Source organism: Ambystoma mexicanum, chromosome 3q (assembly GCF_040938575.1).
Source record: "Ambystoma mexicanum isolate Mex_15411 chromosome 3q, UKY_AmexF1_1, whole genome shotgun sequence".
In the NCBI taxonomy this organism is placed as follows: Eukaryota; Metazoa; Chordata; class Amphibia; order Caudata; family Ambystomatidae; genus Ambystoma; species Ambystoma mexicanum.
The window spans coordinates 2,430,850-2,446,213 of NC_090926.1; the positions used below are offsets into that span (position 1 = coordinate 2,430,850).

Consider the following 15,364-nt stretch of genomic DNA (forward strand, 5'->3'; position numbering starts at 1 on the left):
GCACCACATGCAGTGGCATGCTGGTCATTTTGCTGCCGGACAAAACTGCTTAAGTGAGGGAAAGGTGAAAAGGGATGGCCGCCAGATGAGTGGGTTGGTTACACCACATTCACAGCAGCCAAATGCATGTACTTCTGGAGGACCAAGTGCAAAGTGAAGATGGGTAGGTCACATTGGAGGTGAGTGGGTGCACCAATGGACTCAGTTGACCCTGGGATGTGCTCTTAAGGAATGAGTGCAAATTTAGGAGTTCAAGAAGAAAATTGAGGCTGGGAGGTGTGGACTCTAGTTCAGTCTGTTAGATAGGCCAGACACCTCACGTAAAAAAGTTCAGGGTGAGGCATCTGGTATGTTGGTGAGGGTTGGAGCTCCAGCAGCGAGTTTGGAAAGGCCCTTCAGCATTCCTCAAGGGCAGGTCGATTTTTGAGAGACATAGCTTTTCAGGACCTGTATTCCACAGACAAGGTCACAAAAGCCCACATCATTTGCCACCTATTTTGAGCTTTGTTGGCTATGGTACAATGAGTGCCTGATGTGGCTATAATTATGGGCATATTAACTATGGTAAGTGTAGGCATGACATTACTTATTTCTGTACTATATAAAGTGACTTTTTACAGTGCTGACGCAATTTAGATTGTCACTAACAATAGCTAGGTTGGGCTTTAGACACTGGTATCAAAATATAAAACAAATTGTGCAAAGTACCGTCTGCCACTTTTAACATTAGAAAATCTATCTGAATAATTACCAGTGATATAGAGGGGAAATAAATACAGGTGGAAACTTCGACAACAAAAGCAATAAACTAAGAGGCCTGTTTAAAATTCACTAGATTGGACAAACCACTTCTGGAGCGACATGGTAAGTCCTCTTATGTACTCGCTATCCACTGCTAAGGTTACCTTGGACAGATTGCTCACACCACCGACAGGGCTCAACAACTGCCCCTGGTCAGCAATGAGGTAGGCCAAGTGTTTGCGCCGCTGCACGTCCACTGCCACCTCAGTCAGAGAGCCTGCCACGCGCATGGCCTCCTCCAGGAGCAGGTCAGCGTCTTCAATCTGGCACGGGATGTCTGACAGTGTGTTAAAGATGGAGGCCGAGTTCTCCGACTGGATCAGCTCTTCCTCCTAGGATGCAGAAAAACACAATTTAATCAAGGGCCAGGGGGTTAAGGTTAAACTCTGTTTGATAGAGAGAAGAACAAGTTACTCTTACCTGGTAACGTTCTTTCGATGGGATGGCCCGACGACGTATTCCATATCTAGGACAGTAATCACCACAGCTGTGCTGCTTAGGAAGATTTTCGGCGTCTGCGTCCTCCGTCGATGACGTCGATACACTGTCCTCGAGGGCCTCCGTCGAGCCGACGTCACCGGATATAATAAGTAGGATGCACGACGCCCGTAGCCTCAGTTGTAGTTTTTTCCCCAGAACGTGTGGCACCAAACAACTGCCAGTATGACCACAGAAAGCCTTGCGGAAACGTAAGCTGCAATCGCATAAGAAATTCTGCAGCGGGGCACGTAGGGAGGGAGCGATATGGAATACGTCGTCGGACCATCCCATCGAAAGAATGTTACCAGGTAAGAGAGTAACTTGTTCTTCGAGGGAATTGGGTTCTCCGACGTATTCCATATCTATGACAGACTCCCAAAGCAGTACCAACGTATGGAGCATATGGAGGAGGGAACAAGAATTTAGAATATAGAAATTTAGAATGCCCAATCAAAATGCAGAGTAAAGGACCGCCTTGCCAAAGGCCAGATCCTGCCCATGGATAGAATCAAGGGAGTAGTGTCGTACAAAAGTATGGTCCGAAGCCCATGTGGCTGCTTCACAGATGTTACAAATAGGAACACCCCTCTGCAGGACAGTAGAGGCAGCCATACCCCTAGTAGAATGGGCCCGTAAGCCTACCAGAAGGTCCTTACCCACCAAGCGGTAACATTCAGAAATTGCCAAGATAATCCATCTAGACAAAGTCTGCTTAGTAACAGCTTGTCCCAAACACCTTCCAGCGTAACCAATAAAGAGCTGATCGTCCACTCTGACCCGGGACATGCGTGAAATGTAGAAACTTAAAGCTCTCCTAGGATCCAAACTATGGAGCCTCTCCTCTTCCTTACCAGGATGTGGAGGATAACATGCCGGAAGAATAACCTTCTGGTTTAAATGAAATTCTGACACCATCCTTTGGAAGAAAGGAAGGACGAACTCCAAGGACAACCCTGTCCTTATGAAACACAGTGAAGGGTGGCTTAAATGAAAGTGCCTGCAACTCACTCTGCGAGCGGAAGGGACCGCAACTAAAAATACAGTTTTAAGGGTTAACAGTCTCAAAGGACAAGTATTTAAAGGCTCAAACGGAGCACCCATTAGGAATTTTAGAAGAAGGTTCAAATCCCAACCAGGCACCTGGAAAGGTGATGGGGGAAACACATTAGTGAGCCCTTTGAGAAACTGAGAAATTAATGGAACTTTGAAATAAGAACACTCCTCAGACGAGCGCTTAAATACGGACAGCGCCGCCAGGTAACCTTTAACGGTACCTACTTGCAGAAGCAAAAAAGACAGAACCACAGGAATGTCACATGAAAAAGGATCCACATTCTTAACCCTGCACCAGTCGCAGAACTTTCTCCAACGGCAACGGTACAGGGACTTTGTTGCCGGCCGTCTGGCCGAAAGCAACACCTCCATCACATCTTCAGGCAGGTCCCAATCCTTATATCTCAACCTTTCAGAAGCCAAGCGTGAAGGTTGAGGGTTCTGACCTCCGGATGGAGAACCTGACCGCCCTCCCATGAGAGCAGATCGTCTCGGTAGGGAAGACGACGTGGAGGGCTGATGGACAAGTCGAGAAGATCCGGGTACCACGTCCTCCGGGCCCATGCCAGAGCAATGAGAATCATCCGGGAACCGAACCTCCGTAACCTCTCCAGCACTTGCGGAATGACGGGGACTGGAGGAAATGCGTACAGCAGTGGGAAGGACCACTCCACCACAAACGTGTCTCCTAAGGCTCCTCTTGGGGGAAATTCCCGTGAGCAGAACCTTTCGCACTTCCGGTTGACACTGGAGGCGAAGAGATCCACTGGAGGGGTCCCCCAAAGGGCAAAGATCTCCAGGAGAATCTCCTGAGCCAGCTCCCACTCGTGAGAGATCGCGCTCTGCCTGCTCACAGCGTCTGCAGTCTCGTTTCCGTCTCCGGCCAGATGAACTGCCGAGATCGAAACTTCCTGCTGGATGACCTAGAACCAGAGCTGCATCGCCTCCCTGCACAGAGGAAGTGACCCTGCCCCCCCCCCCCTTTTTGTTGAGGTAGTGCATGGCCACTGTGTTGTCCGTCAGAATCAGGACATTCTTCCCTTGCACAGTCGCCAGAAACGTCTTCAGGGCGGCACCTGAACGGGGTCCGACATCCTGCCGGAGGACTGCGACCCCTGGAGCTTGAAAGCTCATTGCAGAGATCTCATCCGCAACCTGGCCTCTGGCACCAGATGAATGCAGGATGCCATGAGGCCGAGCAACCTCAAGAACTCGAACGCCGGGAGACTCTGGGCATGTTGAAACTTGTGCACAATCAGCTGAATGTGATGAGCCCTCACCTGGGGAGGAAAACACTGCCCCAGGGATGTGTCGAGCACAGCTCCGATGTACTGGAGCCGCTGGGTTGGAGTCAAGTGGGACTTCTTTAAGTTGAGGGAGAAGCCCAGCTTGTGAAGGGAGTGGCAGGTGACGGACAGATGATCCAGGACTTGCTCGGGAGAGCACGCCCTGATCAACCAATGGTCCAGGTAGAGGTAGACGTGAATCCCCCCTTTCCTGAGATACGCTGCCACCACCACCATGAGCTTGGTGAAGACCCTCTGGCGGAGGTCAATCCGAACGGCAGGACCCGAAACTGAAAGTGCGAGTCGCCAACCGCGAACCTCAGGTACTTCTTGTGCTTGGGATGGATCGGCACATGAAAGTAAGCGTCCTTGAAGTCGAGAGATACCAACCAGTCCTGAAGTCGAAGGGCCTGGAGGACTTGAGAAAGAGTAACCATCTTGAACCTATCCTTCCTGAGGAGCTTGTTCAAACCGCGCAAGTCCATGATGGGTCTCAATCCCCAGTCTTTCTTCGAAATCAAAAAATAAGGGGAATACCATCCCTTGTTCCTCTCCGCTACAGGCATCAGTTCTATGGCGCCCCTCTCCAGCAGGGACTGAATTTCCTGCGCAAGGAGCGGATCCAGACTTTTCAAAGAGAGATTCCCTGGTGGATTGTCATGAGGCCTCTGCCGGAAAGGAAAACAGTAGCCGTGGACTATGATCTCCAGAACCCACACATCTGAAGTAATGGCACGCCACTCTACAAGATGTTGCGCCAGCCTTCCCCCAACCGGCGAACCATGGGACATGGCCTCATGACTGAGCTGAAGCGGCTGCGGCAGTGTTTGAGGGCAAAGAGGCAACTGCCCGAGCGGCTTTGGCACCACGAGTACCCTGTTTTCCACCTCTGGTACTCCTACGGTGGCCCCTTTGACTTGCAGCTCCTCTCGATTTACTAAAGGATGAGTAATATCGAAAGGAACCTCCACTCCATTGCAGTCCCCTAGGACGAAAAGATAGAGGTTGTCGAACTGCAGCGCTCAACGACTTCGCTGCAGCTTTGGAGGTCTACAACCTCTCAAGGCTCTCGTCAGCCTTGCTGCCAAAAAGATGTTCACCATCAAAGGTCATGTTGAGGAGCCAGGCTTGCACATCAGGAGCAAACCCCGACTTCCGCAACCACGCAAACCTGCGTATTACGGTGCTCGCCGCCATGGACCGGCTGACACAATCTGCCATGTCCAGACCCGACTGAACGGACTCACACATGGCATCCTTGCCATCCTGCACAATAGCAAGAAAACCATCCCGTTCCTCCCCTTCGGGAATATGTTCAGCCGCTAACAAAATACAGTTCCACAGAGTGTGCGTGAAACGTGACAAGGCACACACGGAGTTGGCTCCCTGTAAAGCCATACTCCCTGAAGAAAACACTTTCTTCGCCCAGCCATCAAAACGCTTGTCATCCCTATCAGGAGGGATGGTAGGGTACGATGCCTGCTTTTCTAGAGCCATAGCCGCCTGCACAACCAAACTCTCCGGAGTGGGGTGCGTGGTCAAGTAGCAGGGGTCGCTATTGGCTGGGCGGTATTTTCACATCAAAGACTTGCTCACTGCCAGGAGACTCTCCAGGGCAGTCCAAGCCGGTGCCACCCTTCTTTGCAAGGCCATATGGAATGACATTACCGGGTCAGTTGGTGGACCTTGGTCGAGGATATCCGTCAGGTCATCCTGTAGAAAATCCACTGCGCCATATGCGACATAAGGAGCCGGTATGACGACTCGGCATGGGTGCCAGGCTCAGGCCTACAGAACTCCACCTCCGGAGAGGTGTCCAGACCACTGGCATCGTGCAACGACTGACGCAGGTCTTCAATCTGGCTATGCCCAGACACAATCTCGTCAGGCACCTCATCAGGCACCATACCTTCCTCTGACCCCTCATCCACCTCAGAAATATAATCCAGAGGCTGGAAGGAGGGCACAGAAAAAGGGACAAAGATATTTCTTGCCTTGGCCAGAGCCTTTCTGGGGTGTTCCACCGTGCCACGGGGTACCTCTGACAAAGCAGCCTCGAAAGGCATCGACGGAATTGGCATCGACGTCAAGCGTGGCGCCGATGGCGTCGACAGTCCTCCAGGGCGGAGCCCCGAGCGTGTCCTTCTACAGCCTGGGTGACGATGGCGTCAACGGCTTCCTCGGAGGCGGAGCCTCGAAAGAGTCCCTCGACGACCTTGGCGCCGAAGGCGTCGATGTCCTCCTCGAAGACTTCATAGGCTCCGACGGTCTCGATGGCATCGAGGACCGGGACCTGGAACGGGCATGTCTAGAGCGACCATCCTTGTTCGACCGGGACCTCGAAGGCGCCCGGTGGTCGCAACGACCGCTCAAGCCCGAAGGCGTACGAGTGGCGTCTCTAGCACGTTCACAACCGGCGTCTTTCGACGGCACAGACGGAACGGAGCCCTGCGACTGAAAAATCGCCATCATCTCCTGTTGGAACCAATCCCATTCTGCAGGAGTGGAACACTTGGTGGGACAAGCAACTCGCCGACGGGCGGAGTCCTCGGATGAGGACGAGGAAGGTGACCGGTGACGGCGCTTCCGTGAGTGCCTCGAAGAGGCAGAGGAATGGCGGGACCTACTCCTGGCCCGAGACCCCCCCCGGATTTACGCCGACGATGCGGAGAGTCACCCCTCGAATCGTCCGTCGAAAGCCCAGTGGATCGCGACTTCCGGGGCTTGCCCACCTTACCTACAAGAAAGCTTCTTCTTACGCTCACGCAAGGCCTTCGATGTAAGCGACTGGCAGTCGACACAGTCATCCGTGTCGTGGTTGTCCCCGATGCACCAGAGGCAAGCGGCGTGCGTGTCCGTCAACAACATTTGGACCCGCAGTCCCGACACTTCTTAAAATCCGGTCGCGGGGTGGAAGAAGCTGAAGACATCATAGAGATTCACAACGAACAGGTTCGAAGAACCGAAAGAACAGAAACTCAGAACTGAGGCTACGGGCGTCGTGCGTCCTACGTATAACATCCGGTGGCGTCAGCTCAACGGAGGCCCTCGAGGACAGCGTATCGACGTCATCGACGCAGGATGCAGATGCCGAAAATTTTCCGAAGCAGCACAGCTGTGATGCTTACTGTCATAGATATGGAATACGTCGGAGGACCCAATCCCCTCGAAAGGGCTCATTCATTGTCTGCAGTAGCTTTCACAACCCTTGACAGAGCAGACAGACTGGTGGAGCAGAAACAACCAGTAGCCTAGCAACTATGAACATGACAGGCACTGGTGCAGCACTGGCACTCAGTGTCCAATGGCATAAGTTGAACTTTGGGGGGAGGCATGCAATTTAACTCCTGGACACAGAGGACCTAATTTACAAAAGTGTTTTTCAATGGAAAAAATCCCATTGAAAAGCACTTTGTAAATCACAGACAGAATACCAGTTTCATCCATCGAAAAGGAAAACCTACTTAAATATCCCCATTGGTTTTTCATTAACTACAAACTGGAAGAAATGGTGTATGTTTAGCTGCAACTATTGATCATTTTTAACTTCAGGCCTAGACAAGAAACCATAAGTGTATCAATATGCAGGAAATTGGTGGGTAGCAGGCACACTGCATTTCAGCCTTGACATCCCACCAGACCTATACTAGCTCAACTGCTAAAACCAGCCAGAGGCACCAGTAGGTGCCTTCCAAAACTTCCATGACAGCACTTCTGATTGCAGATGGATGATGCTGAAGTAAGCATGTGGGAATGTTTTCCATGTGGTTGGAGAGTTGTACCATACAATGAGGAAAAAGTACAAGTGCTCTCTGCTGCTGGAAGGAAGGCGGGGAGGGGGGAGCAAGGGAGGCCTCACCTTCATCTTAAGCATGCTTAGTGTTGTCTGGAATAGCACCAAGGATCCCTGGTAGAAAAAGAGATCCCAGATCCGCAGGAGCAGCTTAATATGCACCACACTGGCAAAGGCAGTCAGGAACCAGTGCAGAGTAATGAGGGAGAGTTCTGCAAGGGTAAGACCAATGAGAAAGAGAAACACAAATTAATATGAACACACTATGCAGGGAGGCTGGAAAAAAAGACAAATAATGAATGAAGAGCTCAAAGTAGATGCATATGAATGCAAGCCTGTCGGCACCACGTGACCACAATTATATCTGCCACCTACATTTTTAAGAAAATACACTTTTTCTTGATTGTAACAGTCTTTAATTCTGAAGGTTACTGTCAGGTTTGTAAGCAATGCCCCAATTGAAAGCAAGTAAACGAAAAGAGATAGGGTAACATTAACTTGATTTTGAATTGGACATTTAATGGGAGAGGGAGCTGCATGCCAACCGAAAGCCACAGTGCAGGCTTATTCCCAATGTATCGGTCAAAAACTTTAAAGTGAAAAACCACAATTGTGATACCAAGTTGTCAGAGACCTAGCATTTCTATCTATGTGAAACATCTTTTAAAATTATGAAGGCTATTGATTGTGTACATTTAACATACAAAGGCAAAGAAAGGCAGAGTAAATCAAGAATATCCACAGCGCCTGTACAGATGATAGTCAAGTAGCACAAGGCAGCGGGTGTCTGGGAGGTGTGGGTATACTGCCAATATACTACCGCAGTACATTAAAATTGAACAAGAGTCCCCAAACACTCTGCGCCAAAAAAGTGAAAGAATTAAGATGCAGTCTGTAGTTTATTCAGAGTGGTCAAAACAGCGTGACACGTTGTTGTGAGATACAAAGTGCCATATTTGCATATTAGGGCCTTAGATGGCTGCATTAACAGCTAAAACTAATAGCTTATTCAAAGTAGGTGCTAAATGCTGAAAGTAATGTGTTGATAGCGCCTACCAGGGTTGGACTGGCCCTTTCGGTCTTTCGGCCCGTGGCCGAACAACTTTGGGGTCCCCTGGGGCCTGTTTTCCGGCAGCCACCTCTGGGCCGTTTTTTAAAAAAAAATTACAATGTAATTTATTGGCAGGCCTAGTGTGCGTGTGTGCACGCGGCAGCGCCATGGAGCAGCAGCTTGCGAGTCGCGAGTACTGTGGTTCACAGCAGGCCACCGGCTGGAAAGTCAGATGGAGGAGTGGGGGGGGGGTGGGGTTGGCTGGGCCGCCTGCGCCGCCTGGGCTGGGCAGCAGGGCAGGGCAGGGAGCCAGGAGGGAGGCGCCGCCGGCTGCACTGTCTGCAGTCTACTCTGCACACAATCATCATAGGAAGGTAACATTAGATTTTGTTACGTTACCTTGCTTTGATGATTGCATCTGCATCATGCATGCATCATAATTTATGATGCATGCAGATGCTGGGCATAGCATAATTAAATTCATCACGGTCATTGGGCCACGGCCGGCTGCCGTGCTGGCCGCCCCGGCCGCCACTGCAGGGGCCGGTGCCGTGCCGCCTTTGATCTATGGGAGGGAGGCAGGCTGAAGCAATTGCAAACAACACTAAAGCAATTGTAACACCTGCCTCCCTCCGAGTCCTGACCGGGCTGACCCTGTGGGGGGCAGGGCAGCCTGCCTGCAGGGCTGAGAGCTGGGGCCGGCACTGCCAGAACAGACACATTTCACACTAGTTGCTTCAACTTTGCAGGAAGTGACAACACATTGCACTTCTTTGCAAAGTTGAATCAACTTCAGTTGTGCCTGGGGGCTGAGGCCCTGGGCCGCCAGCATCGCGGAACAAACAAGCCAATGAAAATTCGGCTGGGCCCGCCCAATAGACTGTGCCGGGCGCCAATTGACAGTGTGCTGCTCTTTCTTTGCTAATTGCCTTGGCCCTGGGCCTCTGACCCACCCTAGCCCTGGGCTTGGCATGATTTATTTGGGCACAACGCAGTCACACTGACACAGCACTCGCTGGGCAGAGACTGAGAGAGAGCCACCAGTGCCACCAGGCACCAGCTGAGCTGAGCCCCAGTGCAACTCAAGCACACCAGTGGACCTCATCAACTTGGAGGCTGCCAGCCCAGTGCCACTAGTGCCCACACACACAGCCACAGGAGGTCCGGACCACCACCACCAGGCAGCAGGCGAGGCAGCCAGCAGACAGTGCCCAGTGCCACCCAGGCAACAGACAGCACAGCAGCCAGCCAGCCAACAGCCAGCCAGTATGCCACTGAGGTAAGGACTCATACTATTCTCGTAGGGGTTTGGCAAATGCAGGATGAGGCAGGGTCCACAGGGGGTCAAAGAACCCATTTGCGGCGAGTGACTGTGAATACCGTTTGTAAGCAAACAATAGAAATGCCTCTGTCGAGCCCGAGCGCTTCTATTTTCAGCAGGTCAAAACTGCCGGGGTTATTTCCTGGCCCCGGCCCTCACAGCAATACCCTTTCCATGTGTGCACTTGCACGCTCTGAATTTTTTTTCAATGTATGTAATGTGTTTATATAGAGCACAAAAATGTGCTGGGCCTCCTGCGATAGGGTCAGTGGGTGAAACTCAGATCCGACTGCATGGCACAGTGAAACCTGTGTTTTGAATTAATGTGCACATTTGCAGCAAGTGCGTACAGAAAGATGGTGAGTTTTGGTGAGGCAATATTGGATGGATGGAGCGCGGGGAACTCGTTGCCCCCTAAATTTTGCAGCAAAAAACAGCAAAAGAAGCACTGTAAAAATGGTTTGGTAAAAACACAGAAGAGACGCAACAAAAAAGTGAGTCTAGACTCTTTATACTTTCCCGTGCCCTCTCTGGATGCAGCTCACAGCCTCAGCACTAGCCATCTTTTTAACTAATGCCCTATCCCTCTGGTTCATTCCATCTTTATCTGAGCCATATAGCGCCTAGATGCCCATGGGCTTTGTCACATAAATAAAAAAATAAATAAATAAATAACCAAGCGATAGATGGGAGTACTTTTGCTATGATCTCAGATCAGAGCCCAAGTAAGGAGTGAGTAGCTTCTGTAGTAACAATTCCTTTTTTTTAAATGTTGTCTTGTGTTTGTAGTTCTCTAGTCCAGGTACATTCAAAATAGCAAATGCAAACTCAGTGGGTTACAAGGGCCTCTAAACACTAGCTTGGGGCCCTGCTGGTTTGCATAGATCACGTTTTATACTGTATATACACTGTCCCTTGTCCTTGGTCTATGTGCCTCATTTTACATGTGCCCCAAGATCACCCGGCTCACTTTATTCATCCAGCCATTGCATCTTGAAAAGGCACTATGCAAAGCCCCTCCCCCCACCTGCACTGTATCCTTTCATGTCTGTTGGAAATGACATCCCTGGGTTTAATAAATGATATCCACACACACCACGCTGGTAAAAACATGAGATGACTTGGCAATGCATTTTATGAACTGAGATTGACTAAACATTGGTGAAGAAAAAAATCCATTGTTACGTTTGGTTGAAAGTTCCTGTGAAACAGTGATAGAGGGTGTGTGTCTGTCCACTAGGTCCGCGTAAACGTGGCTTCTGTAGAGAAGATGTCACTTGTGTGTCTTGTGTATTGCCTTTTCCTGTTAGTTGATGTAATGTAATCGGGGAAGTTTGCCTCCCCCACCCTCCACTTCAACTTCCCACCCACCGTCTGCACCTAACCAATTCAATGACCACAAAACACACACGGAGGAGCAACAGCGTCCAGTAAAAGCCATTTGCAAGTTGCAACCGATGGGCAGGACGCCATGATGTGTTGGTTTAAATTACTTTAGACTGCCTGGGTGACTGGGGCGATTGTAGATTGGGAAGCATTTCACCCAGGCATAGTAAAACATGAACAGGCAGTTGCCTGCCTCGTGTCAGAAGTGCATTTGCCACAGTCCAGTTAACATCCTTATCTCTGGACGGGGGCAACTGGTAAACTAACACAAACGGGCCCAAAGTTTCTAAAATAGAACAAAGTCGCCCCCCCTTCTGTGGCCATTGCCATTTTGTTTGTTGGAAGTGTCCCCCCGGCACAGGTAAACACGGTGGCTTCTACCTGTACCTGGCACATGGGGAGGGGAGCTATGCAAATGGCCGTGGTACGCAAGTGCATAAACGCTCACCCAGCAGATGTTCTGTTGGGCACAGCGCTCTGTTGCCATTCGTACGGTCTCCAGGCGCTCTGGCAGGTTTGGAATTAGGGGTGCTTGAGGTTAGACCATACACACTCACACTCTCCATGAGCTTTCTTTTTTCTTTTCTTCTCATTTCAGCCACAACATTGTGGCCTTTAATTGTAATTAGGTCCTTCTAGGTAGGCTGCACTGTCTGATAACAGTGTGCCAACGGTTGTTACCTAAGGTTACTCGCTGGGCCATTACGAGATTGTACAGCCCACCTGGAATGCCATTATCAGTTAATTACCACCTGGGGAGTTGCAGAATACCATTAACAGGCAAGTAATGCGGGATGTATCAGTCAGTATAAACCCACATCCATTCCTGTTTCCTGTGCCTCTCCTGCAGTCTTCCATGTGTTTTGTTTTGGCTGGTGCCGTGGACACCGAATTCGCCCATCACAGTCCCTGCCCCCACACCCCTGCAGATCATTCCCTCAGACACATACGCTCAGTTACCTGCCACAGGTGTCTCTCTCTTCGCGCTACATCTTGGCCGCAGCTTCATGATTTAGAAATAGTAAAAAGACTGCCGCCCTATTCCTAACAACGGCTTTATTCGTTCATAGATTTTTTAGACGATAATTGGCCATGTGCGAAATGCACAAAGCTGATTCCGTGGCATAACACAGAACAGGCTTCCTATTATGATAATGATGTGTTATTTATATAGCGCCTTAATCCAAAGTGCTTTACAGAGCACATATTTACATACAATATCACCCAACCTGGGAGCAGCCTCGGACTGGCCTGTAGGACAATAGGTCCAGGGCCAACCAAAAACACAAAATGCTGGTGTGGGCCTGTTTTTTGGCCAAAGTGGGACCCTTATTGGCACATGTGGGCCAGTTTGATGAGTTAATTCACACTGCGACTAGTAGTTTTGACCAGTGTTGCTGAATAAATATTCTTTAAAATGTACAATTTGCATGTCACTTTATCAAAAAGTTCCCCCTTGGTACTATTCAAACAGTATCACAAAAGGAATGAAAAGCCATTTGCAACTGCAGGCCACTTTTTCTTTGGTGCCTGAGACAATTGCATGGCCCAGTCTGACCGTGAATGATAGCTAGCCTTTGTTGCTGACTGTGTGCAGTTCGGAAGCACCCCACAGTGTCTTTGTCGAGGGCATAGGGGCATTGGTATCCCGAAAGGGGCCAAGGACAGGCAGTGATGTGTACGTTGGCTGTATAGTCGTTGTCTGACGTTACTCTGTGAGATGCAGTAGTTGTTCTTCGAAGAGTGTGATTGGACGTGAAGTGTTGGGGCACACAATTAAAATAGGGTGCCAAGGGCAAAAACCAGTGGCACAACCATTACACCAGGGCAACAAATTCATACAAGCCCACATCAGTAGCCCACAGTTTGGGATCCATCCGGATTCCTTCTGCCGCTACAGCCCTCTCGGTCTTGCCCGGCCGACACAGCACCAAACTTTCTGCTACTGCAGGAAATGTGGAACACAGGGAAGGCGTCTTTTGGTGCAGTACCTCATGCTTTATTTATTATTTTTTGTATTTATTTTGCATTTTTAAAGCGCTCACAACTGGCAATTAATTCAAATCCCTACCCAGATCCTTAGTGCATGTGTACTCTTGGTGCAAATAATGCCGTGCCTCCAAGCGGAAGCAGATAAGCGTGCGTCATGCGCAGTGCAAGCAGAAGGTAAACGCAGAACTGATGAAATGCTGACCCTTCCAGCTGGGATGGAGTGGGGGAGCTGGGACACGTTGGTATTTGACAAAGGTTTGGCAGAGGGCGTGCCAAACAGAACTTAACTGGTCTGCTGTTTAATCTCAGTTACCAGTTTAATGGTATCCACTACGTAATAATTGCTCATTTTACTATAGCTGATAGGATAGCTCAGTGGGTTGAGTGTTCGCTGCTGTGATGTGTGTGCGTGATCTGCAGGTTGCAGCTTCAAATCCCCAGCAAGGCCATCTCAGCCATTCATCCTTCTGAGGTCGATAAATGAGTACCAACACAGGTTGGGTGATATTGTATGCATATTTGTTCTATAAAAAAGATCTTAAGTGTAAGTGCTATACAATAACATATTATCATTTGGCCTTGGATGTCTGCTTGCATTCACAGTAATTTGACAAAATGGATATATACACACAGATATTAATGATCCATATGGTGATCCATTCTTGCATGCAAAGTTATGTTATTTTATGAGTTGTGTTGTAATGTAACAGACACATGAACCCTCCATAAGTAGCATTTTCTGTAGAGTCGTGAATTGACGCGATTCACAGGTAATGGTTTGAGGGCCACTATTTTTGATGCGAGGGGTGGGCCACTTTTTTGAGGCGAGGGGCGGGCCACTTTTTTGAGGCGAGGGGCGGGCCACTTTTTTGAGGCGAGGGATGGGCCACTTTTTTTGGGGTGTCCGGGCCTGTTTCTTGTCCCAGTCCGACCCTGGCGCCTACATTACGCATTAGTGAGCTACAAGGAATATGCAGGCCTAGTAGGGGTGGAAGGTTACATTATGCATTGTGCATAGAAAGGCAGGGCGGAGGTCCCAGTTTGGTAGCTAATAGAGACCTGTATTTGAGTGTTTGGAGCATTATAGCACCTATATAGCGCTTAGATAGCCAATCTTTGAAGCGCTATAGACACTGGCTAGCATAGTGCAGGATATAAAGCTTGCTCACGAGGGGTTAATTGATTTCAGCTTCTCCTAGAATATACTGTCTTTGCAACCGTGGTTCTGCCAGGCTTTGTAAACATACCTTCTTTCTCTGAGAAGGCCTGGTACTGCCTTCCCCACGCTGATAAGACATTCCAGTGCTTTCGCAGACAGGGCTCCAAGGGAGGGGTACCAGCATGTAGCATCTCAGAGAGAGTTAGGTTTTTCCATGGGCAACTTATTTTGCATGTGGAAGGTTCTGGAACTGTGCATCATGCTGATTGACGGCATGAGAGCACAAAAAGTGCAAGCACCCAGAACCGAGTGGGAGATCCATCCGCATACTTGCTTCGAGCAAGAGTGAGTGCCCGGAACATGATGAGGCCTCGTACGGCACCTTGCAGCACTGTTATCTGAAGGGGCTGGCAGCAGCTCGCTTGAGACAACGAGGGACTCCTAGCGCAATGCGATACCATTCAAGGGGCATAAGACTGTGTTTCTGTACGTTTTGTGATTTCTCTATTATTGTTTCCCAAGTTCCATTGCTAAATTTACTGTTATGTTATATTATGCTATATGTCTAATAAATGCTAAATTTATACTGAAGGTGTCATTTCTCTAGCACAAGTTCATTGCTTGGCACGAGCCGACCTGTAATTGGGTGGAATTGGGTGATTTATGCTAATAAGGGCTGGTCCCTGGGAAGAAATACCCCTTTTCAAGACATTTGGTGGCAGCTTGGGGATCGTGCAGAGTCATGCCATGCTGGGGAAATGACAATTATGTGAGAGAACACAGTGCAGATTGAGGGACAGGCTGTCGCATTTCCGTTGTCGTCTCACTGCAGCTCTGAGTCGACAAAATGACAGCAATTGTGTGTCGGTCTGCCGCGACCGATAGCTTGTGTGGTTAAAATGTTCCCCTTCAGTAAATCAGTCGTGGGTGACTTACTGCTTGGGATAGAAGCCAGGGAGCAGAAGGCAATTAGCAAAGCGGGGGATGACTCTGTTCAAAGCGCTCCGAGGAATGGTGAGGAAAGGTTTATTGTTTAATTAGG

General features: G+C 49.6%; 1 protein-coding gene across 18 annotated transcripts in view; it reads right to left on the reverse strand.

Annotated features, from left to right (window-relative positions):
• The window catches only part of SGSM3 (small G protein signaling modulator 3), a 685,370-nt gene that overhangs the window by 186,483 nt on the left and 483,523 nt on the right, over positions 1 to 15,364 (reverse strand). For all 18 annotated transcript variants that reach the window (XM_069652912.1, XM_069652902.1, XM_069652903.1 and 15 more), the window contains 2 exons: positions 7,480 to 7,625; positions 906 to 1,133 (listed from right to left, as the gene is read on the reverse strand). In XM_069652912.1, coding sequence (XP_069509013.1) covers positions 906 to 1,133; positions 7,480 to 7,625 — 374 coding nt within the window. The remainder of the gene's footprint in view (positions 1 to 905; positions 1,134 to 7,479; positions 7,626 to 15,364) is intronic.